Source organism: Daldinia decipiens (assembly GCF_022478715.1).
Source record: "Daldinia decipiens strain CBS 113046 unplaced genomic scaffold F4813scaffold_37, whole genome shotgun sequence".
Taxonomy (NCBI): domain Eukaryota; kingdom Fungi; phylum Ascomycota; class Sordariomycetes; order Xylariales; family Hypoxylaceae; genus Daldinia; species Daldinia decipiens.
The window spans coordinates 136,497-161,424 of NW_026054580.1; the positions used below are offsets into that span (position 1 = coordinate 136,497).

At 46.2% G+C, this 24,928-nt stretch overlaps 7 protein-coding genes across 7 annotated transcripts; 2 read left to right on the forward strand and 5 right to left on the reverse strand.

Annotated features, from left to right (window-relative positions):
* Window positions 1-200: 200 nt before the first annotated feature.
* Window positions 201-4,265, forward strand: F4813DRAFT_370748 (ARM repeat-containing protein). Its single transcript, XM_049244559.1, has 8 exons — window positions 201-620; window positions 752-933; window positions 984-2,724; window positions 2,797-3,015; window positions 3,066-3,357; window positions 3,463-3,644; window positions 3,705-3,985; window positions 4,044-4,265. Exons 1-8 carry the CDS (start codon window positions 543-545, stop codon window positions 4,126-4,128), a joined length of 3,060 nt encoding a protein of 1,019 aa, XP_049096387.1. The 5' UTR covers window positions 201-542; the 3' UTR covers window positions 4,129-4,265.
* Window positions 4,266-4,310: 45 nt separating this feature from the next.
* F4813DRAFT_370751 (putative tryptophanyl-tRNA synthetase) lies at window positions 4,311-6,187 on the reverse strand. Its single transcript, XM_049244560.1, has 4 exons — window positions 6,106-6,187; window positions 5,445-6,051; window positions 5,111-5,345; window positions 4,311-4,931 (listed from the first exon to the last, which is right to left on the reverse strand). Exons 2-4 carry the CDS (start codon window positions 5,943-5,945, stop codon window positions 4,435-4,437), a joined length of 1,233 nt encoding a protein of 410 aa, XP_049096388.1. The 5' UTR covers window positions 5,946-6,051; window positions 6,106-6,187; the 3' UTR covers window positions 4,311-4,434.
* A 190-nt stretch (window positions 6,188-6,377) lies between these two features.
* Window positions 6,378-7,504, reverse strand: F4813DRAFT_370753 (ribosomal protein S10). The gene is made up of 5 exons (XM_049244561.1): window positions 7,383-7,504; window positions 7,267-7,325; window positions 7,160-7,204; window positions 6,676-7,103; window positions 6,378-6,606 (listed from the first exon to the last, which is right to left on the reverse strand). Exons 1-5 carry the CDS (start codon window positions 7,434-7,436, stop codon window positions 6,458-6,460), a joined length of 735 nt encoding a protein of 244 aa, XP_049096389.1. The 5' UTR covers window positions 7,437-7,504; the 3' UTR covers window positions 6,378-6,457.
* Window positions 7,505-7,689: 185 nt separating this feature from the next.
* F4813DRAFT_208358 (Mov34-domain-containing protein) lies at window positions 7,690-9,108 on the forward strand. Its single transcript, XM_049239626.1, has 2 exons — window positions 7,690-7,855; window positions 7,927-9,108. The coding sequence occupies exons 1-2, from the start codon at window positions 7,831-7,833 to the stop codon at window positions 8,958-8,960; spliced, it is 1,059 nt and encodes a 352-aa protein (XP_049096390.1). The 5' UTR covers window positions 7,690-7,830; the 3' UTR covers window positions 8,961-9,108.
* Window positions 9,108-11,639, reverse strand: F4813DRAFT_208348 (uncharacterized protein). The gene is made up of 6 exons (XM_049239625.1): window positions 11,228-11,639; window positions 11,098-11,170; window positions 11,000-11,037; window positions 10,555-10,938; window positions 10,221-10,487; window positions 9,108-10,164 (listed from the first exon to the last, which is right to left on the reverse strand). Exons 1-6 carry the CDS (start codon window positions 11,495-11,497, stop codon window positions 9,256-9,258), a joined length of 1,941 nt encoding a protein of 646 aa, XP_049096391.1. The 5' UTR covers window positions 11,498-11,639; the 3' UTR covers window positions 9,108-9,255.
* Window positions 11,640-20,686: 9,047 nt separating this feature from the next.
* F4813DRAFT_208520 (uncharacterized protein) lies at window positions 20,687-22,887 on the reverse strand. Its single transcript, XM_049239628.1, has 2 exons — window positions 22,861-22,887; window positions 20,687-22,797 (listed from the first exon to the last, which is right to left on the reverse strand). The coding sequence occupies exon 2, from the start codon at window positions 22,172-22,174 to the stop codon at window positions 20,933-20,935; it is 1,242 nt and encodes a 413-aa protein (XP_049096392.1). The 5' UTR covers window positions 22,175-22,797; window positions 22,861-22,887; the 3' UTR covers window positions 20,687-20,932.
* A 964-nt stretch (window positions 22,888-23,851) lies between these two features.
* F4813DRAFT_208451 (60S ribosomal protein L32) lies at window positions 23,852-24,818 on the reverse strand. Its single transcript, XM_049239627.1, has 5 exons — window positions 24,693-24,818; window positions 24,573-24,612; window positions 24,329-24,453; window positions 24,087-24,208; window positions 23,852-24,013 (listed from the first exon to the last, which is right to left on the reverse strand). Exons 2-5 carry the CDS (start codon window positions 24,610-24,612, stop codon window positions 23,905-23,907), a joined length of 396 nt encoding a protein of 131 aa, XP_049096393.1. The 5' UTR covers window positions 24,693-24,818; the 3' UTR covers window positions 23,852-23,904.
* Between the last annotated feature and the right edge of the window lie 110 nt (window positions 24,819-24,928).

A 24,928-nucleotide genomic window follows, 5' to 3' on the forward strand; every position in this document is an offset into this window, starting at 1 on the left:
TATCCCTTCACAATTTAGGGTTTGTACCGGCATGTGCGAAGTATATATGTACCTCCATATTATATAGATACCTAGGTTAGGTACCTACATACATAGGTAGACGGGAATGGAACCCCACTATCAAAATTGGGCACTAAACCCTTGTACCTTATGTAGGTATAAGTTTGTCGGTACCTTCCAGGTTTGCGGGATGACGTTTAAAGCAAAGCGCATAGCGAATTCCAATCACTCATCCGCCCGTCTCAATTCTTGGCTCCCGTTACACTTAGAGAAAGCTAATGAACTGGAATTGGTCGATAGCCTTCTTACTTTATGTTATGAGTATCTAAGGTAGAGAATAGACACGTCGTTAATCTGTCAAATTGTTAGTTACTTATTCCGTATTGTACATACATCTAAATTTTTACAGGGGACTCTTGATTAACGCCTATTTCAGCCTCGTCTGTTTAACTCTACAAGCATCTTTGCTTCTGCGCACGGATGAACTACCTACCTTCAGATTCCATACTCAAAACTCGCAACCCGTCAGTTTCTCGATATGGATGAGGCAGCTCACGAAAACCAAAACGACCATGGAAAACATATCGATTGAAACTATTACTCTACCTGAAGTCGAGCATGTAAGTTGACATATTATCATAATCTTAATCTTTTCACTACCTAGATGATAGACCTAGGCAATAGAATTCAGAGAATTATTATAGGGAGACTATTTGGATTTCCTGGGCTGTTATATTAACACTCTTTATAGTTGGTTCATGAGCTGTATAAGCCAAACCCCCCTCACACTATCTCCCGCATCCAAGAAATCCTTCAGACCCTCCAAAAATCTCCTGGTGGGTGGCAACTTGCAGATGGCCTACTAAGCCGACCAGATCAGAATGTCAAGTTTTTCGGTGCATTAACATTCACCGTGAAATTAAACACCGAAAGGTAATTCTCTGATAGGTTGTCTGAAACTCCTGTTGCTCACTCGCAGATAGTTTATCGGATGAGGACTCAGTATCCGTTCTTCAGAAGCTCATCGGCTTCCTTATCACTTCCCTAAGAGATGGAACGGCGGGTTTCGTCGTTAAGAAACTTTGCAGTACTTTAGTCACCTACTTTATCCACTACTCGCATACCTGGCCCAGATGCATACGCCATCTTTCATATTGCTTAGATAGCCGCATCTATGTACCTATCGAAGATGCTGATAATGCCTCTCCCTACGAGGATATAGTCCAGTTGTTGGACGTTGAAAACTTATACGCGGTGTCATGGTTTGCACAAATCTTGCCTAGCGAGGCAGAGAAGATTGACACTAAGCCTGTCAAGTATATCCCCCTTCACGAGCGGCTGGCGAACAATGCCGCTGACGTTGTGGTACTCCTGGTTCATGGTATTAAACCTGCCAACGACTGCAATACCCGTCCGGCGGATTCTATAAGTTGCCTGCAAGCATGGCTTCAATATGTCCAACGAAGTTCCAAACAGCCATTAATCCAGCAGTTTCGGAAACTAGTTGGCCCTGTTATTAACTGTCTCCCACACGCCGAGCTCTATGACGTTGCCGTTGGGCTCCTTACTGATGCTTTAGAAGATTGGCCATCATTCTTCGTTAGAGATCACATCGAATCCCTATACTCAGTATTTGAAAGTGACTGGGCCCGGGACAGATATCGTAGCCTGATCGAAAGTGAGGAGATGGATGACGACGACGTCCATTTTGGGCTTTTTATGCTGTCCTTCGGCAATGCCCAGGCAAAAGATTTGGAAGATGGGAACAACGAAAGAGCCCAACGTTTCCTTGCAATGCTAGCCGGCTTGTTGAGCGCAAAGGGGTACCCAGGGGTGGATGATAGGATATTCGTTCCAGCTCTCGAATTCTGGGGAACCTTCGTTGAAATCCTAGTGGGGACTTTATACGAAGACTCAACCAGAGAGAGGCAATGGGATAAACCACCGGTATTGCAAATAATGCAGGCCGTCTCGGAGAGCTCGCGCAAGATACAGTACCCTCACATCACTGTTTATAATTCTTGGGACTCCACGGAAAGAGTCGCCTTTGGAGATGCACGAAAGGACGTTGCCGATTTTCTGCAGTCCGTATATACGATAATTGGCAAAGAGTTAGTCTCCATCTTTGCGAAAAACATGCTGGAAGCCTTGCCAAGATCGGCCTGGGCAGAGCTTGAAGCTGCAGCCTTTTGCTTAGGCTCCCTCTCTGATTGCCTGCCGGATGAAAGTTCATTCGACGACATATTAACTCAAATATTCGGCTCATCGCTATTTGATTTGTTATGTCAAGGGCAGAGCGTAGTACCCGTACGGGCGAGACAGACGTGTCTTGCCCTCATAGAACGTTACTCAGAATACTTTGGCCATCACGCAGAATTCTTACCGGCTGCTTTAAATTTACTCTTTAGCGCGGTAGGTGATAGGCATCTCGCACTGCCTTCGTCGAAATCGATCTACACACTCTGCTCGTCCTGTCGATCAATTTTAACCCCTGAAGTTAATACATTCCTCGAACAATACGGAACGCTACGCGGCAGTGAACTTGACTCGCTAGCCGAAGAGAGGGTTGTTGGTGCTATTGCATCGATCATACAGGCAGTCCCCGAGGATACGCAGAAGGCGAACGCCTTTAAGAGGTTGCTCACCATGGTCGGGGTAGATGTCGAGACTAGTTTGCAACTCTCGTCTTATGGCGAAGGATCTCTCTTGCCTCCTGACAACCCAGTAAGTTTTTCTATGTTTAAAACGATAGTAGTGTGATTTAGCCGGTGATAGCTGGTTTCTAATGTAGCATAGGTGATAATACGAGCCTATGACTTTGCACAGCGCCCGGACGCACCCGTTCCGGCGTCTGAGATATCATTGAATCTAGCCACTCGAGCTCTTCGCTGCCTTTGTAGCATCGCCAAAGGAATTCAAGCACCGTCTGAATCCCTTGTAGATCTGGAAGCTGGCGACGAAAGCACTCAAGTGTCATCCAATTCTGACTTGCAACAGATACAAGTTGATATCATGGTAAGTATTTTCTACGTTGTTTTGAACGAGGTGGCTGATAGTGGTTTCAGAACATTCTCGTTAGGCTTAAGGAGATATTTTCGAGTAATAGCGAAGTTATCGACGTTATCTGTAGCATTCTTCGTGCTGGCTTCTCAGAAACCGAGCCTGGGCCGTTCGTATTTCCTCCACAGATGGTCACCGAGTTCATCACGAGCAGATGGAATAATCGTGTTGCTACAGTGGTTAATACAGCAAGTGTATTTATCACGTCTCTTAACAGCGGAAACCAAAAGAACCACATATCAGAGGTCCTCAGTCAACTCTTACCATGGGTTTTTAGCTTACTGAATCAACTTTCGGGTGAGTCGCCATTCTAGTATTTAAGGTGCTGATAGCTCCTTTACGGGTCTTTGTTCAGTTGTCGATCGATTCCTCACTCATGATATATCATTAACGTTATTGTAGAACCTGAGCAAGACCCCGAACTGGCACAGTATGGCATTGAATTTGCCCAGAGGGTTATGTCGAAGCGCCCAGAGATACTCATGTCCCAACCAGCAAACATGCTTGAGTTTCTCTTCATGTTCGCTATCAAGCTGCTAAATGGAAACGAGCCATTACCCAAAGCAGCAGCGGCAGATTTCTGGGTTAGTCCCCATTAAAAGTATAAGAAATAGTTGTGAAACTAACTATGTGGATATTATCAGTCTACATTTATTTCACTCCAGGTAACCGATGAGAATACTAGAGCTATTGTGGAAAACGCGATAACATATCTAGGCCCTAAGTTATCTGAGTCACTCATACAGAATATCGGGGGAAAGGCGGCGAGAAGCGAGCTCGACAAGCTTAGCGAGCCGCTCAAGAAGTTAGTAGCACAGCAGGTCAATGCCCGCCAGTGGTTGGGAGCAGCCTTACAAGATCCGGCCTTCCCCAGCGATAAGGTGTCACCAGAGGACAAGGAATTATTCCTCAAGAAAGTAATTATGTAAGTTTAACATAATTGTTTACCGACACGTCGTATGAGGACTGACATTTCGGCACAGGCTACGTGGTCAGCGAGCAACTAATGCTCTCGTTCGCACCTTTTGGCTAGCTTGTAGAGGGTCCAACTTTGCGTATACATCGTGATGACCTCACTCGGAATATCACTGTCAGCATTGTTCAGGCTAGCCGGCGTGAAGGTTATTACAGATTGGACAAGATCCAGTGTGCAATTCTAGATTAGGTTACGTCTAAAATAAAATGCTGAATTCATCACGCGGTAATTTTGTCAATTGCGTAATTTCGCCGCAGTAGTTCGTAGTGAAGTTGTGAATAATACCACAGATGTTTACTATGACGATGTCGCATCTATCGTAGTAGCTAACGTGTATAATACACGTCACACGTCTTTAGCTTCTCTAACGTGCTTTTCTATTCTCATACACCAACAGCCTAGGTAAGCCGCGCCGCCGGCCCCAACCCAACCGCATCCCTTACCATCCTCATCGTCTCCTCCGCATTCCGCCTCGCCACCTCGGCGCACTCGGCCTCGATCTCATCAAGCCACTTGCCGCCCTTCCGATCCAACAGCTCGTCATGGCGGTCCCTCACGCCGTGCAGCTCCACGCACACGGCCTCGGCGACCAGCTCCTTCAAATCCTTGAGCTTGGCGCCGGAAAGCTGGACGGCCAGCTCGTTGGGGGACAGGCGACGAGGCGGGGTTCCCTGGGCGGAGCCGCACTGCGAGAGCAGCTCGAGCAGGTTGGCGACGCCGGGGCGGGTTTCGGGGTCGTAGGTCACGGCGTTGTGGATGTCGGTTACGGCGCTCATGATGCGGGTGCGGATCTCGTTGGGGGGGGCGGTGATGACTATGCGGGAGCGGTGGTTGGGTGCTGATTTGGACATTTTGGATTCGGGGTTGGTTAGGGACATTATGCGGGGGGAGGGGGCTGCGGGGGTGGTTTGGTTGGTTAATGTGTCTTTTTGAGAGATAGAGAGAGAGAGAGAGAGAGAGAGAATATATATATATATACCTATATATATGGGAAAGGGAAGGGGAGGGGATGGGGATGGTAGTGGTAGTAGTAGAAGAAGAAGAAGAAGAGGAGGAAGAAGAAGGGGAACGTACTGGTCATGGTCTCGGGCGGAACGAGGATGTTCTTGAACGTGTGGTTGAAATTAGTCGCGCACTCGCGCGCGAATTCTAGGTGCTGCCGCTGGTCGTCGCCGACGGGGACGTGTGTTGCACGGTGTACTAGGATATCGGCTGCTTGGAGCACGGGGTATGAGAATAAGCCCAGCTTTAACTTGGTTAGGGCGGCTTCTTCGAGATCGCCTGCTTTGTTGTTTATCTGGAGTTTGCTCTGGACATTCACTTCACGTTAGACAACTCATATCTAGGTACCTAGACGTGGCAAGTAATCACGGATTATAAAAGAGTAAAGGGGTAACAGAAGACCAACCTTCCACTGCGTCATCCTCCCCAGATACCCCATCGACGCCGTACAGCTGAGAATCCACATGAGCTCGGTATGCTGAGGCACGGAGCTCTGGAAGAATATCGTAGACCCTTTATCGGGATCGAGGCCGATGGCTAGTAGCGCGGCTAGCATCTCGCGGCGCCGCAGACGTAGGGCATTGGCGTCTTGGGGCATGGTGATGGCGTGCAGGTCTACGACGGAGAAGAGCAGTATATCCTCGGGCTTCGCATCGTCCTGAAGCTTCCTCCATTGCCGCAATGCCCCTAGGTAGTTTCCTAAATGAGGAACACCAGTGGGCTGGATGCCGGAGAAGATAACGTTCGGTTTCTGTTCCGTCGCCACTTTACTCTGCTCATCGGCACTGGCATCGCTGCCAATAATAGTAGACTCGTTACGTCTTTGCTGCCGTGCTGCTGAGTATATGACCTGTCTTCGCGTTAGGCCAGCCAGGGGCCTGCAGCGGGCACCGAGTGTTCGGCGCATCTACTCCGACGCCTAAGCCCTTAAAAGCCTACGATATCTCAATACTTTGCACTGAAGTCTGAGATGAGTTTCGAGGCTATTTGCTTGCTGGCTTAAAAGAAAAGACCTGTGCAATTGATCAGTAATGAATTCTATGAAATATTAAATATAGACATCTTACCACTGTGATTGTTTATACCAATAGTCCAAGCTCAATTATGAGAGCAAGACCTTGAAGCGTTCGTATCGTTCGTATTATTGTGTGTAAGTCGGATAATTGAAAAGATTCTGGAATGAGACGAATTTTAGACTAATCACAGTAGATGCATACTGTGTATACACTGTAACTACATTGTTCTCAGTTCTTAGTTCTCGATATCATTCAACTATAAGAAAAAGAAAAACAAATACGTCAAGCTGTGAATAGCTTCAAGAGTAACATGCAATTCATTGGTAGCTACACGTATTCAATTGTGTGTTGCAATAAGTATATTAACTTCATTGTACAGATGAGACAGCATACACTATACCGTCTATCTCGTATGCTTAAACCTCTCGCTAGCCAGCAACTCCTTCACCTTCTCTACCGTGCCCAGTGTCTTGTCTCTGCCAAAGCTCTCCATCTTCTTTTCTACTATCTCCTGTAGAGACTTCTCTTGTTCATCCGCCTTCTTACCAGTGCCTGTATGTCCAAATTAGCCAACCGTACCTAACCATAGCACCATAACGACTTGAACAATGCCAAACTCACCAATACTATCAAACTCCCACACGTTTGCCTTCATACCGATACCGTAGTATGCGTGCTTCTGCAGGTAGGCCAGCCAGATCTGTACCGTCTCGGGATGTCCGTCTCTAATCTGGATCAATCTCCTCCTCGTGATTCTTTCAAAGTTCTCCTGCGACTTCTTGAAGATGAAATGACTCCTCGGCACCGTCCATCGCTCTATGATCTTAGGAAGAGGCACCGGGCCGAATGCCGGGAGGTTCAGGTAGTATGCGGCTCGGAGCGCAAAGTCGCAGAAGAACTCGAGGTTGGGTATGCTGAAAGACCGCAGCTGCAAATCGCACGAGGGGACTCCGTATTGGGCTTCTCGTCGCAGGGGCTGGAGGTAGAGAGCTTGGACCGCTCTGGGAAGTCGAACCTCGTTCTCTTCGCGGGGATCTGGTAATTCGTTTCTGGAAATTGCATAAGTCATTGCGCATTGCCTGAGGGGTCCAATCCGTATACATACACGAGCTGGGGAGGCCTGGACTGCGAATCAGCAGTAGGATCGGCTCTGAAATCTGATTTAGTATACTAGAAAGCATTGGCCCATTCGGACTATAAGTCGAGCCTTACGCCGAGGCTTGCGTGCGGGCGCTCACGATACCTGCCAGGGTATTTCGCGGTGGTTGGACCTTTGGGATGTCAATCAATTAAGTTGTTTTTGGAACTTCATCGCCTGGGGAACTTACTAGTGGTCTGGATAAGGCCTGCCGTAGCGGCCTTGCTATGGAAGATCTGGTCATGATGTGACAATTGCCCTGTCTCTCCCCGGAGTTCAACTGCGCGATCTTGAAGATGAACAAGAAAGAAGTGGATCCTTGATGAGGCTCGAAATTTGAGGTGTTATCGATAAAGACTTTTTTTACAACTTGAAAGATTCCAAATCAGGCATAAAGATACCTGATAGATGCATTAGACAGGGATTAGACGAATATATGCAACAAATAGCTCAGTCTTTACCAAAGCTTCTCTTATCTATTATTTATTATCTCTTATCCCTTATCTTCAACCCCACGTTACTGCCTACATCCATCCCAATCCTACATCATCCTTCATCTTCAGCACTTCCCATTTCAACAACTTACATCGATCAGCCAATTTTGACTGTTAGCGATCACGATAAACCAGCCAGCCAAGATGGAGGTGGCAATGAGATCGTGGGGTAAGCATTTCCCCTGTTTCTCTTCTCCTCTTCCTATACGGAATGCTATACTAACGAACAGCCCCGCGTAGAGCTCGATAACGACATCAAGCTCGTCGATCCCGTACGAGACGCGCTTTACAACTACTCGGACGACCGCCAAACCGAAGTAAACTCCGCAAAGCCCTGGAAAGATAACCCGAACCACTTCCAACATGTACGCATCAGCGCCGTCGCCCTCATCAAGATGGTCATGCACGCCAGAACAGGAGGCTCTATCGAAGTCATGGGTTTGATGCAAGGCTACACGGACGGCGATACTATTGTCATCACAGATGCTTTTGGCCTTCCTGTAGAGGGCACGGAGACGCGTGTTAATGCTCAGGACGACGCCAACGAGTACATGATCCAATACCTGCAGCTCTCTCGAGACCAAGGCAGTCGTCAAGAGAATGTTGTGGGTTGGTACCATAGCCACCCCGGCTACGGCTGCTGGCTCAGCGGCATGGACGTCGGCACACAGAGCATGCAGCAGAAATTCAACGATCCTTTCGTCGCAGTGGTCATCGACCCCGATCGTACCATCAGCGCAGGCCGCGTCGAGATCGGCGCCTTCCGCACATATCCCGATAACTACCAGCCCACCGAACCATCCGCTTCCTCATCCTCCGGCCAAGCCGTACCGCTATCCAAAGCTAAAGACTTCGGCGCCCACGCGAGCAAGTACTACAGCCTAGGAGTCTCGCATTTCAAGTCAACGCTAGACTCGAGCCTATTAGAGCTGCTGTGGAGCAAATACTGGGTGCAGACGCTTTCGCAGAACCCGCTGCTGACAAACCGCGACTACGGCGACAAGCAAATGCTAGACCTAGGCTCCAAAATCCGGGAGGCCACCCTGTCTTGCCAGCGCAACTCGAGGGGGGGTCTCGGTGCAGGAGGCAAGGCTCTCGACGCGGAGATGGAGAAGCTTGCCCGCACAAGCCACTCCGTCGCCATGAACGAGAAGCAAGGGCTTATGGCTATCGAAGTCAAGGCTAAGATTTTCAACGGGCTGGGGGGTACTACTACTGCTAGCACCGCTACAGATCCAGCTCCGGATACTACAATTACTACCGCGCAGGAATAAATGCGAATTCTGTAGTGTTATGATATGATATGGCACGCGTCGTATGGCCGCTATTACGAGACACGAAGCATTGGACGGCGTTTTTCGGCATCGGATGGAAAAGGGGGGCTGATTATAAAAACGTAAGAATAGTAATACAGAGTACAGGATGCTTTGTACCTGGTATACACGAGTCTCCTTTTCGTTCCACGACTTGACCAACTACCGTCCTTTTTGCCTAGTCTAGATTTGTGGTCGATATGGAAGCAAGACATGTAACGTAGACTTGGCTTAACTTAGCTTGACTTGACTTGACCTAATCTTCCAACTCGGCCTCTTCGCCCTCTTCGCCCTCTTCGCTTTTAGCTACTTCATACGCCTCGTCTACCCTCCTCATAGTCTCCTCCTTGCCCAGTACAACTAAACTCGGTATCAACGACGGTCCGGGCCGCGACCCGGCGACGACCCAGCGCAGGAGATGGTACCCCCAGAGCTGCGGCTCTTGGTGACTGGAGCCAGGCTCGGAAGTCTTCGGCGTGGCGTATATAGATCTGAGGAACGGCAAGATAGCACCCTCGATTCCCGTCTTGGTCCACTCCTCCTCCTCCTCCAAGGCCTCTAGGATATCGCGCAGTGCGGCCGTAAGCTCCGAGACGGTCTGCGGATAGCGGCCTTCCTCGTCCTCGTCCTCGTCATCTTCATCTTCCTGCAAGTCCTCCTCGACAGGCGTCCCTATCTCCCGGTCCGTGTAGATCTGGTCTACGCTCGCCGTCTCCTCCCGCAGACTGGAGCGGTACAGCGACTCGGGGACTTGCCAGATCAGGAACCGGTTGCGCGATACGTAGGTCTCGGCGTCTTTGTAGTTTTGCAGGTCGACCTGGAGGACTTGGTCTAGGTATGATTGGGACACGGTTGCGGTTGCGGTTGCGGTTGCGGTTGCGGTGGCGGTGGTGTCGCTGGCGAGAGGGACCATGGGGCCTAGCTCGGATACGATTTTGCTGTTGACGCCTGGGGTTGGGTCTGGGTCTGGGTCTAGGATTGGGTCTTCGGGGTCTGCGTTGCGTGCGTCTTCGTATTTCTGCACGCGGGATGTGAGAACCGGGAGGAGGATGTGGGAGACGTGTGATGGGCCGTGTGCTTGGGCGAGACGCTTTACGTGCGCCTTTTGGAGGTACTCGTGCTTGTTGTTGACTGTGATGTCGCCCTTGGTGAAGCCGAGATGGAACTATATTTCCGAGTTAATATCATTTTGTCTTGTTTATATGATTTTATGCCACTTACCCTTTTGACCATGTCTTTCAGATCCATGACTTCCTGCTGCCCCTTGACGCCCCTCCCCATGCTCCAGCCCAGCAGCATGACGTAGTTGAGCAGCGTGCTGGGTAATATACCGCGGTCTCGCCAGGATGCGATGTCGACGTCGCCGTGGCGCTTGCTCAGCTTCTGCCTCTCCTCGTTGACCAGGAGTCCGACGTGCGCGAACAGGGGCATCTCCCATCCGAAGGCCTCGTACAGCGCTACGTGCCTGGGTGTAGATACTAGCCATTCCTAGATTTCTCTTCGTTAGCCATGATTCTGTATGAATATCAACGGATGGCGCTGGCATGCCACTCACAGCTCCTCTGATAACGTGCGTGATCTCCATTGAATGGTCGTCGACGACGTTGGCGAAGTGGTAGGTTGGATACCCGTCCTGCTTAATAATGATGAAGTCATCTTCTACGGTAGGCTTCTTGTAGTATCCATAGACGAGGTCGTTGACGACAGGCTGCTGGCCGCATTTGAATCGTACGCAATGCGGCTCGCCGTTTTTTGCCCGACGCGCGGATGCATCTGGAGATATGTGCGAGCAGATCCCGTTGTAGATAGGCTGCTTGCCCTCCTGGATGTTTATGGATCTCATCTGATCCAAGTCCTCGGGCGTGCAGAAGCATCGATAAGCGAGGCCTTTGTTTATCAGCTGTTCCGCATGCTCGTTATATAGCTCTAGCCTCTCTGACTTTGAACAGGGTTAGTATCGCGATGATAGATGATAGAGTGGTGAGCTATGATAGGAATACCTGCTTATATGAGCCGTAGTCTCCGCCAACATCGGGACCTATAAGAAATCACGAATGAGAATTAAGAGTTGTTTACTATGCAAGTGCAAATCTCGCACCTTCATCCCAGCTCAACCCGGCCCATTTTAGATCCTCGAATAGCCTCGTCTCGGCATCTTCTACGATTCGAGACTAGGATACGTTAGAATACCGACCCACCATTCAATTCTAGGAGCAACTCGAACTCACCTGGTCCGTGTCTTCAACCCTAAGTATGAACTGGCCGCCGGTGGCCTTCGCAAGCAAGTAATTATACAGTGCTGTCCTCAACGAGCCTATATGCACATATCCAGTTGGAGATGGCGCAAATCGCGTCCTTGCCGGGGAATTGGGGAGAGAAGTCTTGGATTTTTCAGCTGGTTTGGTCCGGCCTGAGAATTTGTATCGCTTTAGAACCTGCGGCGGGCGCGCCAACAAGGGCCGACGTAGAGGACCACGAACGATATAGAGACCTCTCATGACCCGTCATGAATAAGTTCCCTTATTTTCTGTGATTGTGAGAATAATGTATGATTTGACTTACACGCCAATGATGTGCTTTGAATTAGATGCAAAAAGTTTTACTTCGAGTAATGCATATATCATTACGTACCCAATTCATGCTATATACATGTAAATCTAGGCCTTGGTATGCATATATGCAATACTCGAGACTACAACGCCGCATTTCCATGAAGCATATAAAATTCTTCATTAATTTAAACAAAAGTAATTATCTCAAAATTTATGTATAATTTATGAAGTCATGTTATCCTATTTGAGGCCATGACTAGGCTGCGATGAAAGACTAGCCCCGCGTTGTATGGGCAGTGATAGAGTTGATTAAAGAGTATAAATATGGGAATTGTTGATTGCCTTGAGCGGTCATTCAGAGACAAGAACGAACATTTTGTTTCCCGTTCTTCATAGCGGCACCATAGCCTTTGGCCTTGTTTAGCATCCCACCATGAATCGGGCCCTCTGTCTCTCTTCACTTGGTGCTGTCGATTATTGACTGGCATTAAAGTAAGTAGAATAATAGCCCTCTAATGGGATTATGGTGAGACTAGTGAGACAGGTGGTGCATGTAGAACCCATGGTTTATAAGGTGTTTCTTCATTTCTTTCCGTAATGTTGGGCTAATCTTGTGAAATGCTCCCACGCTCTAGCCGTAGAAGTTTGTCTGAAACATATCTTAGAGATCTCCGTCGCATTGGTTATCGTCGTATGCGGCAAATCTCTCTACTCAATACGTGTCTATAGCTTTTCGGGTTGCTGTTTTGGCTTGGTTCGTATCGATGTTAATGTTTCTAAAGTTATCGTGCATGTGCTTTTCCCAGTTATAACGTCTCCCTCCCATTGCCGCCGCCATCATGGGCTGCGGTGAGGTTGTAGCGAGTTTTTCCTTGCTGTTCTGTGATCGACCTGTCGGCCAATCACTGATCAGTGTTGGAGTGACAGTTTGTTACGTAACATACTATCACTCCAACATCCAGGCAATATCGGGAGAATCTCATAGAGATGATGTTGATACACTGGAGAATCCGGCTATTAAGATAAAATTGTTAATAATTGGACTTCTTTTAATAGGTAGGTAAAGGGAGCGAAGACTTACATGATAGTATTCCTGGACTGTTGATAGTGCCCATTCTCTCATTCTGTCACCAGACACATTTCTTTGATTCATGATCTGAATCCTGTCCGTTCTTACACCGATGTAGTCTACCATATGGCTTTTTCCAACCAAGTAAATATTTCTTAATATTTATTAGTTATGCGGCTGCTTGATGATGGCCTGAAGGGTTTTAGTTATGAGTTGAAGATTAAATAGAGACCGGGAGCATGTTGATTGTCCAGTCTTATGAGAGACGCCAAGACACCGACGAAAAGGATGTTGTGCTGTTAAGGAAAAGTGTTAGCACTTATCACTAGCTGCGTGAACTTTTGTGGATTAATACCAAAATCCACATTTGTGGTAGGGTAAAGGATATTAAGTTGACGGATGTTGAAAGGTTGTAGTCGGATATTGCCATCTAAAAATATAAAATTAGTAACCTAGGATATATACAAGATGGAAGTGATGTGAAGATGTAATAATGAAGAGTGTTTGCAAGGGGTAGGAAGTTGAGTTGCTTGTGAAGAGAGACAGCAAAGTGAAGAAGGCAATATGCGCCAAGTATACAAGAGTCCAAAGAGAGGATAATGACATACCTTAGGGAATGATACATGAGATGGGTTTGGTAGATTAGATAGATTAGGTAGAATACCTAGGGAGGTTAGGTAGATGGGTAGGTTGGAGTTGGTGTGTGAGTGGGTGTGTGGGTTAGGAGTATGTATTAAGTCGTGGGGTAGGGATAGGCTCTATGAATTCTTTAATTAGCCATCTTGCAGTTCAAGACATGTTTGGGCACATGATGTAAGTTTGAAGGATAGGAAAGAACAAAGGAACATGCGCTTTGAAATAGACTAAAGTCCTGAGGTTGTCTTGCCCACCTAAGGCGGTGTATATCGCATTGCGGGGTAGTGGTAGCAGAGCAACAGAAATGGGATGTGGATGGTATGAAAAGGAAGTTTTGAAAGAATAGAAAGAGGTGATAATGTTCAAGGAGAGGTAGGTGCAGTGCGAAAAGTGTAGATATAAGTGCTAATGTGAAGGGGAGGAAGGTTGCATATGTAAAGGAGAATTTCACCAAAGCTTGCTAAAGAAGCACAACAAAACAATAAGGATCTCCATCATCTCCAGCCTCGTGTACTGCACGAAGATGTAGTTCAGAGAGCAAAGGGGAATGGTAGGAGAGTTTGAATATACCGCTGGCGTGATGAATTGTCATTGACTTGGTGACCTTAGGTCCTCGTCTCTTTTCCCTAAACGATTACTTCGGAAAATATATGTGAGAATTTAAAGGAGGATAATAAATGTTGGGATAGGTTAGAGTAGAGTAATAGAATAGGTATTGTGTTGTTAGAAGAAGTTAGGATTGGTTATGAGTTTATGAGTTAGAAAGAAGTTGGAAGAAAATGGCGAAGAGTGGGAGATGGGCACGTTCTTTTATACACTCGGAAGGATTTCTGTTGAGAAACTTGTCGGTCGGCTTGCCAGCTGGTCAACTAGCGGGAAATACAGCTATCCTACATCTTCTGCTGTTTCGGTAGGCGTTGCTGGGTAAAATGAAGGGTAGGTACTGAGTCACATACAAATCGCGGTTTCCTTAGGACACCTCATCGCCATGAAAAGTCAAACCTAGCAAGTACGATGCTCAGGAAGGTGTGTTGATGCACGGACTTATCATTATGTATCTTGAGTGAGATACCTTAGGTAGGTACTAATATCAAGTCTTACTGACTAGAGACAGCCGAGACGGGCCAAATCCCGCCTACATTACAAAGTCTCTGGGAGATGATACCCTTAGCACAGTCTCTACTGTATTGGCTTGGAATGTGACCCTATGACTTTCACTTTAAAGACACCTTTTTAGTTAGTTATTATGTGAAGAGAGAAGATTGTCTTATTTTCCGTATGGAGTAATGGTGGCACCTAGCAAGTATCCATTGTCGGCCAAATAGCCACATAAAGATGAGAAGATTCAACTATTATTAATTGCTAACTGCAAGAGGATGGCCTCTCATCCACAATTAACCTCAGGAAAAGGAAACTTCATAGGATGCAGAGCTAGGAATAACAACAAAAGTAGAAATAGCAGGCAGATCGTGCTAACTCTCCAATGAATAATGGCCTCCCCTTTCCATAGCATTAATGCTTTGAAGCCTAGGTATGTTTAGATTATCTGTAAGGGCACAAGAGTCTGACAAGAATTACAACAGGAGATGAATTCAGCTGAGGGACAAGTGGTAGGTAATTAGCTATGCTATGGTGTATATGTACTGAAGACCGCAAGCTCGAAATTCACTTGAGGCAGCTTCTTTCTCAAAGCTCGTGCCTCCATTGCAGTTCCTCTGGAGAGAACCCTACGAACTTCTCTTTTACACATATACGTAGCTAGCAACTCATCCTAAGCTACAGCCTCCTAGCCACACCATGTCAAACTACTGTTGTGACACACTGCTAGAATTTCATTGTCATCAGTTGTTACTTATTGCTTAACTATTTAAGTACAGATAGAAGAGGGTTTCTCGTTGATGGTAAGAGATATGAACCGATCTAGCGGAGTAGATCCATCCGCCTGCACTCCTTTTTCTTCCATATCACGGTATATTTTATCGATATAATCACCGGCTGCTGATAAATGGAGGACATTGGCAATATCACTGTGGAGAGCTAGCAGTCGAGGTGACGGAGGTTCGATTGTTCGTTCGGAAGTGAGATAAAACTCACGGGTAATAGGAAATGCTGCTCGCCGGACCAAGTATCCGGGATAGAATGTTTTGATCGTGTAAGTATGATCTCTGTTGGCAACGTGCTCAAAGTAAACCTGGAAATCACCAAATGACCGATGGTGATGAGCAGTGAGCGTAATAGCGTTACGTGGCCGGTCAATTTCAGGACCTTGAATTAGTTCCGCAACACCCACATCAAACATGTTAAGGATCGCAAGTGCAGATTGTTTAGAATGATCCTAATGGAAAAGTTAAGTTAAGAATACCGTTCGAGAAGAAGATACATACTAGTTCACCTCCCTGATTGACTTTCGTGAGGGAGTGTGGCAGGATGTGGGCCACTTCCAGAAATTCCGGGTCATCTGGATCATTTTCTAGCAAGTTCCCTTCATCGTCTCGAGCGCCGCCAGGAGTATTACGGCGTTCCCACGCTTCGGCATGGTCGAATTTTCGCGATATTACACAACGATTACGGTCACGGATAAGACAGTCCCTCCGAAGAGCTGACAATCGGGGACCGGTTCCAACATACTGTTGCCCTCCCTGCCCTTGTGCTTCTTGGACTGCAGAATGCAAGGCTGGGGAAGGCTGTGGGGTTTTCTTGGTAGAAGCTTTCACTAGGAGGTATCCCAGTGTCGAAGTGCTCACAAATGCTCTGGAGTCTCCGGCTGGCATGGTCGCGCAGCTCTGTCTCCAAGGGTGGTTCCGGAGAAAAGTTGATGATGCTTTTAAGTGATGATTGGTGGCGGTGAAGAGGCGATGCCATTTTGCCTTGTTTAAGTTCGAAAGAAATGTGCGTGGTGAAAGGAGGCGATGATAACAAGTCTACACCTGGCAGCAGTTACATCAGCCGTAGGCTATGGACTAAGAACTAGGGACAATCACGTTGATGGCCGGCAATGAAAGTAATGTGGATCAATAATGTCAATACGTGGTAAAGGTTGCAAGGTCAAGGAGGGTTGGCAGCGTTAGTGACGAGAGTGGCTGAGTAATATTTTTGAGGAGGGAGGGTTGAAATGGTCTACGGTGCACCATTAGTACATAACCGACAAAACAAAAAAAAGCGGATGAAAATTCGTCCGACTTGGCATATGTGCTATATTTACAGCGCTTATATGCGCTAAATCCCACTATAAATACAGGGCATTACAGTGATATATGCGCTAAAGTTATAGCGCTTTAAAAAAAAGTCTCCGAAGCTAAAATGAAATTTATTAAATCCATTAAGTCCATTGTAATTATAGTGGCTGTATGCGCTAAGTCCACTATAATTACAGTGGACTTAGTGATATTTTCAGAAGTTAAATTAAGGTTCTCATAGCAGCTGTCTACAGCTGGCAAGGTGTCAGCCAATTAAAACCTTATATTTACAAGCCTTATAATTGTAGCGGATTGTTCACTGTAATCCCCTATAGTTGTAGGGCCTCTAGTGGGTACGTGCGCTATAATTATAGCGCTTACGCCAGCCAATCGGATGAATTTTCATCCGTTTTTTTGTTTTGTCGGTTGTGCACTAATGTGCCACCATAAATGGTCGCCTCCGAACATGCAACTTGATAACAACCAAGGCGGATTGACCGCGTCGCCAGCAGGTGTCGAAGCCAAAGCAGGTGGTTTAATAAAGGTACATTCCCAATAAATTATCCTTACAACAATTGTAAAGAGGCTAAGTTAGATCTTGGGGAGTCTATCACATATCAGTACCCCTTTGAATAGACTAGAGCACCCTGTAGGAATATATAAGAGGGTAGTATATTGTATCTGTGTAAGGGAAGTTTATATCTAACGTAACGAAACCCCATCTTTAGACTAATAACCACAAGTCGCCATTTTTATATTCCTCCCCTCTCTGCTATTTCTTGTTATTTGTTATCCGTGCTCGGGATTGTTTGTCTATGCTCGACCATACTGGGTGTGATTGTGCCGCCTTGTGATTACCAAGGGCTAAAAACTGTAATTATCCACCTAAAACATATCTTTACTACCATGAACTATGCAAATACCTAAGTCCCTACTGTAAGGTGCCAAAGAGGTCATGTTGCATGAGTAGGCACAAAGCGAGGCGATAAGGGTTTCATCTCCATGGTAGGGGGTAGGATGCTTTATTTACCTATATAAGCCTCTTCTTTAGCAACCATCTCCTTTAAATACTCCTTTTCTTCTTCAATAATGATGTTCAGTCCTATGCTATCTAGAGGTTCCAGGTTATACATTCTAGTTCCATCTATAGCTGATGAACCCGTATATGATGCTTATATATGTTGAGAATGTAATGAATTAAAGGTGCTCGAAGCTGGAGACCAGGATAACTGGAAGATGTAATCTCAGAGATGGATAGATTCAACAAAGGATAGAGATATACAACTACAGAAGACAGGCACTAGTTTTGTTGCCATGTCACTGGGTTACGTTGCAGCTTATTTCGATAAATTTTGATCATATTACATTCATTGGTTATACAGGGCAAAACTCATATAGGAGAGCCTGGATAAGGGCCAACTTGGGAAATCTTATATGTTCCAACTATGCGGATTTAAGCAAATGAAATGCAAAGATTCCACCATGGTATAAAAATCTATAAACCTATATCCTAAACAGTAGGTATAGTAAAAGTATCTAGAATAACTATTATCAGCGTATCAAGTCTATCATAGAGGATTTTGTATAGAGCTGGTGGCATAGTGTGCATGGTGCATTTGTACTCGACTGTAGCCGGTGTAGGGGATCTCCAGGTCCTGTAGCGATAATGCTCATATGAGTTCCTCCACTCCTAGGTAAAGAGAAATGTTATTAGAGGCTTAAATATGAGTTAGGAAGAAGTGAACTAGATGAGATAGAGAAGAATTAGTATAACCTCTGATTAAACAAGAGAAAAGAGAAAAGACGGAGAGTGAAGTTTTACATACCGGGCACATCCTATCTCCTTGACCATGAACAGTATTAATGTGCTGGGCCACGTCCCTCATATTCTGGAAGCCGGTTTGCCCATAACCGGGCCATCCGCACGCGCCAACGTGCCTAGTTAAGTGGCGTGTCCAGGAATGAATTCCGGCAAGTCAGTTCCATTGGGCCCTCTAACAACGCATGTCCAAGTTAATTTCCCGCTTTTTATATAGGTACGATACGGGGCTACAATTTACTCACCTTCACGGGACACCAACGGCCCACATCTGTGCTAGGTTACCGGGCCTGGGCAGTGGGCATAGTGCCAAGCGGAGCCACATCAACGACGGGTGCTGTTACTGGTCGAGAATCACTACGGAGGGCCTTCTATGGCAGATCGCACAATAGCATAATAGTAGTGCTTGTTGTTGGAATAAGGCCACAATTGTAGAGGAGAATCATAGTTAGGTAGTTCCTAACACAAAGTTTAGTTTAAGACAAGATGGAGAAAACAAGGCAGAATGAAAGTTTCTGGTCAAGATCCCAAAAGATAAATGAGTCGCAGAAGAGCTCCAGGAAATACTTAGAAGATGGTTAAAGGACAATACATACCGTTTATAATAGTGTTATTTGAAATCTTCATCTATGTGATCATATACTCTCTGGAGGAGACAAATGTTGTCTAAGTTGCTCGGAATATTAAAGCCCGGCCAACTTGCGGCGATGGCATTGGCGTTGGTCTTGTTACCAAGTGTAATTTCATGGCGCGGTAACCACTACTATTTATTGTGTCCGTATGCGGGAAGGTTTAAAGCCGGAGCCATGACGGGATGAGGTTGAATGGTTTTCCTTCACGAATATGCTATTAGTATCTTAGACAAGTCTTAGCTATCCCACACCGGGCATGTTGGTTAAGAAACAAGAACTGGACTGAAGGGCCAAGTGGTATCTTGGTAGGGTGAGATGAAGAGGATAGATGGAAAGGAAAATTGCGTTGTCAATAAGCATGAACATACCTTTGATACCCATTACTTCAGGGGTAGTTAGATGACTTTAGTGTTTGTATTATGAAGCGTATGTTGTACTGCATGTTGTAAGTGTACGTCGTATGAAAAGTCCTCGAAGGTGTATGTCGATCCTCCAAGTATATATTAAGTTAGGTAGGTATGGGTATTAGTTAGGGTTATTGGTTGTTAATAGAGTAAGAGTGTTGAAGATGTTGAAGTTGATGTTGAAAAGTTTGAATGATGGAACAGAAAGAGAACAAACTGGGGGAGGGGACCCGGACATTTATAGAAAAAAACAGATGTTTCCAAAGGCGGTGTTTCGTCTAGACCGGCAGTATTCTAGGCGTGGTTACCGGGTGACTCGACGGTCTACTTTGTCGCTCCTGCTCATTTTTGAGGCTATCGTAGGTACAAATGCACGGATCTCGCGCTATTTTATGACAAATAGAAGGCACGCATTGGCGCTAGTTCAAGTATATCTGTATGTATATCTGCTCGGACCGCCACTAGATGATTTCCACCTGAGGCGGAAACGGCAGTTCATATCTTCAGTCAGCAATATCAGCGTCTGGCAGGTGCTGGCAAGTATCTTGAACCAGTGTACCTGGGTATATGCACGTCCCATTCCAAGTAACCACCTTGCAAGAAGCAACAACGACTGGAAGGGGAAGACAACAATAACAATATGTAGGTACCTACCTAAGTACTACAGTATGAGATACAGCATAAGACAAGGACTTCGCTCTTGCCGTGACTATTAGCTACACTAATAGGCAAGGAAGGTCACAAGTCTGTAGTTTATGATTCTACTGCCCTAGATAGCCTGTAACAGCTTTGCTCCGAGTTACCAAATAGCCCCTTTAGCACTTGGCGCTTTCTGTCTCAGGCATGTTCGCCATATCTTGTGAGTCGTGACTCACTGTTAACACCATCTACGGCTCCAAGGCAAAGTAAGAGCAGCAGGTACTTGGAGAATTATCACACTTTCCTTGCGAAATGCACATATGGAAGCTACATATTATACGGTAAATAGAATTAGGTTAGGTAGTTTAGGCGTTGATTTCGATACTGTACTAGGAACAAAAGTTCCTGCCTCTCACGTAATACATGTACTAAAGGGCTACAACAAATGAAAATCCCATATTCTTGAGATTTGCTCTCAACCCACGTGCCCATGTTTACGCTGGTATCCTAATGATGAAACTTCTCCAGAATCCTCCGTCCTGACTGATCCAAGCCCCCTAACATTCTCAGCTATCTCCTGTAGGAAGTTACTGCTACAAGGGGGTTAGCGCTTTAATCCCAGGTTCACGGAGAATCAGTGAGAGTCAGGTTACATTACATTATCGATAGTAGTAACTGTAAGCCCCAAAACTCTTCTTATTGATATACAAGTAGATGTCTTGATGTATGTAGACCAGATGTCTCTGTTCACCTGTAACTAACTCAGAAGAGCCGACGGGAGCTGGGGATAGCCGCGCCCATTATCCAAAAATCTCCTCATGCTGGTTAGCATCATAAAGAACCAGGGAGGAGTAGTAAAAATCCGAATAAATAAAAGAATAAGCAAATGATGGTTATTGGCCTGCTAAGATGCTTGTGCAATCTGGTGCAATAACCATAATATTAGTACAACAAATAGAAATAGTTCAATTTCCACGTCGCTATAGAACCTTCAGCCCCTTTAGCATTAAGTAACGAGGATCCTCTGTGGAATGCGCTTGAGGTGTGGGAAGGATTGGTGAATGACAGGGCTGTAGCGGTGGCGGCTTCTGATAGACGGTTTGGCGATTTCTCGTTTTCGCTGCTTTATACGAGACAGGTCCTCTGCGGGGGTTGGACTGCGTTGGTCCGACTCCAAAAGATCTGAATACGACCGTTTGGTACCCAGAGCAGTCTGCGGCTCTATCGTCTGAGAGTCGATGATGGATACATAACTGCTGTTACCTAGTTGTGCTGGGCTCGACTTCCCTGACGTTGTTACTGTCTCAAAGCCTCGCGCCATTTCCATGTTCTTCGGTGGAATAACAACAGGTGCTGGGTCATCTCTCTCTTCGTCAGGGCCGTTGTCCTCTGTTGGGATAGCTGTGTCGCTCTTCCGCAAGTTTGGAAATTCCTCCTCGATAAGATCATCAATGAGATCGTAGTCTTCATTGGACGTGTTATCGGATGTGTTATAAGGCACACAGGGCATGTCGAGGTCATCCCAATCCGAGTCAATCTCTGAACCAGCTTGTTCTTTGGTGAAGTAACTTTCGTCGTAGGTACTGTTTTCGTTATCTGGTAGAGCTGTAATAGAACGAGGCTTACAACATCCACTGTCTACAAATTCACTCCACGTATCTTTCATCCATTCAAAAATACGGGGTGAACAGGATGACTTTGGGTTGATAGGTCTGTTGGAGGTTCCATTATAATTGGACCGAACAGATCTCTCCTCTATCTCGGCATCGTAGTGGAAAGCCTGATGGTCATATAGGCTAGTCCACGTGAGGGTTCTTGGGTGTCGAAGGAATTGTAGGTTGAGTCGGTTTACTGCTTCGGTAGCTTGGTAGAGGCGAAGCCAAGTCAGCAAGCAGCACATACAGGGTTTCCACACCGGCCAGGACACTACTCTTCGTTTGATGCTATGGCGGCTAAAGGGAGGTCTCTTAACAGAGAACTGAGGTGTGTCACAACGGCAGATGTGAGATGCATTGCATTTCCTTTTATCGCATGGCGGGGCAGCGATCTGTATAGCTCGGTCTTGGTAGATGATATAGACTCCTTCGTCGGGAACGTCAAGAACGTCAAGATCCAAACAGCGCTGCTGGCTAATTCCAGACACGATGGTGGTTTGTAGTTGACCATCTTTCCCATAGGAGGCTGCTACAACAGCAACAGATCGGGACGGTATTGTCTTGCAGGCAACGCGACCGTGGTGAACAGCCATAATGAACGAGGTGGTAAGTGAAAATACACGTAAGTTTCCTCGTCGTACTTGCAAGCAGAAGATGTGGTCGGTAAGCAAAGGTGTTCTCGTAAGGATGATGATAGTAGGCTAAAAAGAGCCTACGAGAATCGAGTCTTCTTTATGTCTTTAGGTCACAATAGCTAGGAGAGTTGAGAATTGATGTGGCATGAGAGAAGACGTAAAGGGGATTATGTAGTGATTCGGGATGCTAACTTCGCCTCTGAGATTAGTACGACAGTATGATTAGGTTATGATTAGGTTGAACTTGGCAAGACAAGGTCGATGCAAATATTAACATCGGACTGTTTGGCTTGGTGAAACTATTGACTCCGGATGGTAGGACAGGTGTGAGTGAGTTAGGAATAGAGCTGATGTGTGGACGTCTGAATGTTGAAGGGGTAATCTCGGGCCTATAAGAAAATTATAGAAACCGCATGGTGCTCAGTAGATAAGGTGTCCATAGTGAGTGATTATTATAGTACACTGGAGAAAGGTCATTAAATATAAGACCTATAGATGTCTTAGGAGTAGTATAGAAGATGAAAGGGGCTTGTGCACCAAGCAAAGACTATTTAGCTATGCCTAATAACTAACATTTGCCTCTACAAAGCCGTCAGCCGATATTGTTTTAGGACACTAAATTGTATAAAGTAGTTGAGCATTACCTGGCTGTATAAACCCCTTTAAGTGCCCTTTGTTGCTTGACTAAACTTAGGAACTGATATAAGAATAGGGGTCTTACATGGATGCCTGAAACCCTTGTGTATTTAAGTGCCGTATATCCTACGAGGTAGAAATAGGATTCAAATAGTGGTGATATTAAAGAAACAATCGATGGTGAGATGTCCCTGTTAGGTGGGTTGTTAACCGGTCATAGTAAATGGATAAACGGTTGTCTGGGTAATAGTAGTGTAGGTGTAGCTTGTCTGTTTTCTTCTTTCTTCGCATATAAACGCAACCTCCCTTCTGAGCAATGGTACTAAGAAACCGCCCCTTACAGAAATCTTGTTCAGGCCACTCCGGCACCGCGGTACCTGCGCCTGAGCTAAATATCTAGAATGGAGGCGCAAGGAGTCCGGGGAACAGTGGGATTTGATCCTTCCAGCCCAACCATCAACCTAACCCGCCCCGTATGATGGCTTACAATCTAAGAATAACAGGGGAGTGGAGGAAACAGGAGAAGAGCCTAATGAAATACATACCGCTTTCGTAATAGTGACGCTACTGTATTTTGTAGATGCTGTCAAAGTATCGAGTTTCAGAAATTATCGGCGTATTCAAGTACCATGTTCACGAGTTGGATGGGTGAACATATGTAAATTGGGGATCTGCCTTACGACATATGAAAATGATATTGCCTTATTCATACGATGTTCATCATCGAATCAGTGATGCTAGATATAGCCTCTACACGTGTCATGGTATGACTTGTAGCCCTTGTCAATACCTAGTAATGTTAGGCCGTGATTGGGCCGACGCCGTAGATCAGGTGAAGTCGCGTAGGATGCAATCGGTCAAAGTAGGCCAAAATACGTGTCATCGCAGAAGGCGTGTTGTATTTCCTAGCACGAAATACATGCTAGCTCGAATGTTCCGTCCGTAGACCATAGAGCGCAAAACCCTTCCCATGCATGCAAAGTACTAAAGTACTGCCGAAAACGAGAAACCGGACCCCAATTCCATAGTCATCCTCATCAGCCGCCAGCGCCTTAAATTTCCGTGGTGACCTTGGCCTTGGCGTTGGTGACCTTGACACCTAATTGCTTCGCTCGGGCAATGATATCGACTCGCTTTCTCGACGAGACGTTGTGGGCGATCCTATAATATTGTTAGTTAACCTAGTCGCATCCGGGTCGAAACCACCTTTCGATGCAAATTTTCAGGCACGTACTCTGCGGCGTAGGTACGGTTGTGCATCAGGAGAAGCTCAACATCCTTGATGTTGTTGACGAGGAAGGCCTTGTGGCCGGAGGGTGTGAGGTGACGGGTCTTCTTGTTGGAGCCGAAACCGATCTGTATCGCAAAATCTATATTAGCATATTGTTCCTCCCACCCGATATCACCACATCTAAATATCCAGAGCTTGAGATATTTTCGAGGGCAGATATCATCTAAACAGGAAATCGCACGTACCGAGGGCATGGCAGTGTTGCCACGGAATCGTCGTCGGACTCGGTTGTCAATACCCTTAGGCTTGCGCCATTTGGAGGAAAGACACTTGAACCGATCGCTCTGGTGGCGGTTGAAGGTCTTGGTTCCTATAAAGTAAAATCCGTCAATATTTCTCCCTCACTACTTCATCATCCATATCCCCAATCCATAGCCGCAGCGCATCGCATCAATCGAGGAAAGGTAACGGGGAAAGAGTCGAACGTACGCTTCTTGACGATCGGGACGTGCTTCTTGGCGGCAACCATCTTGAGGGAATAACTGTTAGCTAAGAATTATCTTTGACAAAAGAGTAGCGTAGCCGCAATGGTAGCAGAGATTTATTTACCTTGACTGATTTCCTGTAGGTGTCGAGATGGGTGGGTGTATGGTGATGGGCTGCTGGTCTCTACCGCAAAAATTGAGGTACGTTACGTGTAGAGGGACCGAAAGTTTCCAATGGGCACAATAGCCGAATTTTGCGCTAAGGGTTTTTGTTAGGGTTGGTGAAATTTATCACGTGTGGGTAATTGAAAACCCAAAATTTTTGGCTCGGCTTGGCCCTAGCACTACCTAGCCACTGGT

Bases quoted from the DNA above. Each gene is read 5' to 3' on its own strand.
- F4813DRAFT_208358 (XM_049239626.1), top strand. From the start codon at position 7,831: ATGGAGGTGGCAATGAGATCGTGGG. The intron at 7,856-7,926 runs GTAAGCATTTCC...AGCCCCGCGTAG, and splicing joins GGTGGCAATGAGATCGTGGG to AGCTCGATAACGACATCAAG.
- F4813DRAFT_208520 (XM_049239628.1), bottom strand. From the start codon at position 22,174: ATGGCTGTTCACCACGGTCGCGTTGCCTGCAAGACAATACCGTCCCGA.
- F4813DRAFT_370748 (XM_049244559.1), top strand. From the start codon at position 543: ATGAGGCAGCTCACGAAAACCAAAACGACCATGGAAAACATATCGATT. The intron at 934-983 runs GTAATTCTCTGA...ACTCGCAGATAG, and splicing joins GTGAAATTAAACACCGAAAG to TTTATCGGATGAGGACTCAG. The intron at 3,358-3,462 runs GTGAGTCGCCAT...ACGTTATTGTAG, and splicing joins CTTACTGAATCAACTTTCGG to AACCTGAGCAAGACCCCGAA.
- F4813DRAFT_370751 (XM_049244560.1), bottom strand. From the start codon at position 5,945: ATGCGCCGAACACTCGGTGCCCGCTGCAGGCCCCTGGCTGGCCTAACG. The intron at 5,346-5,444 runs GTTGGTCTTCTG...GTGAATGTCCAG, and splicing joins GGAGGATGACGCAGTGGAAG to AGCAAACTCCAGATAAACAA. The intron at 4,932-5,110 runs GTACGTTCCCCT...CCACCCCCGCAG, and splicing joins TCCGCCCGAGACCATGACCA to CCCCCTCCCCCCGCATAATG.
- F4813DRAFT_208451 (XM_049239627.1), bottom strand. From the start codon at position 24,612: ATGGTTGCCGCCAAGAAGCACGTCCCGATCGTCAAGAAGC. The intron at 24,454-24,572 runs GTACGTTCGACT...TTTACTTTATAG, and splicing joins CGTCCCGATCGTCAAGAAGC to GAACCAAGACCTTCAACCGC. The intron at 24,014-24,086 runs GTACGTGCCTGA...ACAATATTATAG, and splicing joins AACCGTACCTACGCCGCAGA to GATCGCCCACAACGTCTCGT.
- F4813DRAFT_208348 (XM_049239625.1), bottom strand. From the start codon at position 11,497: ATGAGAGGTCTCTATATCGTTCGTGGTCCTCTACGTCGGCCCTTGTTG. The intron at 11,171-11,227 runs GTGAGTTCGAGT...AACGTATCCTAG, and splicing joins GGGTTGAAGACACGGACCAG to TCTCGAATCGTAGAAGATGC. The intron at 10,488-10,554 runs GTGAGTGGCATG...AGAGAAATCTAG, and splicing joins CGCACGTTATCAGAGGAGCT to GAATGGCTAGTATCTACACC.
- F4813DRAFT_370753 (XM_049244561.1), bottom strand. From the start codon at position 7,436: ATGACCAGATCTTCCATAGCAAGGCCGCTACGGCAGGCCTTATCCAGA. The intron at 7,205-7,266 runs GTAAGGCTCGAC...ATCAGATTTCAG, and splicing joins GCCCGCACGCAAGCCTCGGC to AGCCGATCCTACTGCTGATT. The intron at 6,607-6,675 runs GTGAGTTTGGCA...TTGGACATACAG, and splicing joins GTGGGAGTTTGATAGTATTG to GCACTGGTAAGAAGGCGGAT.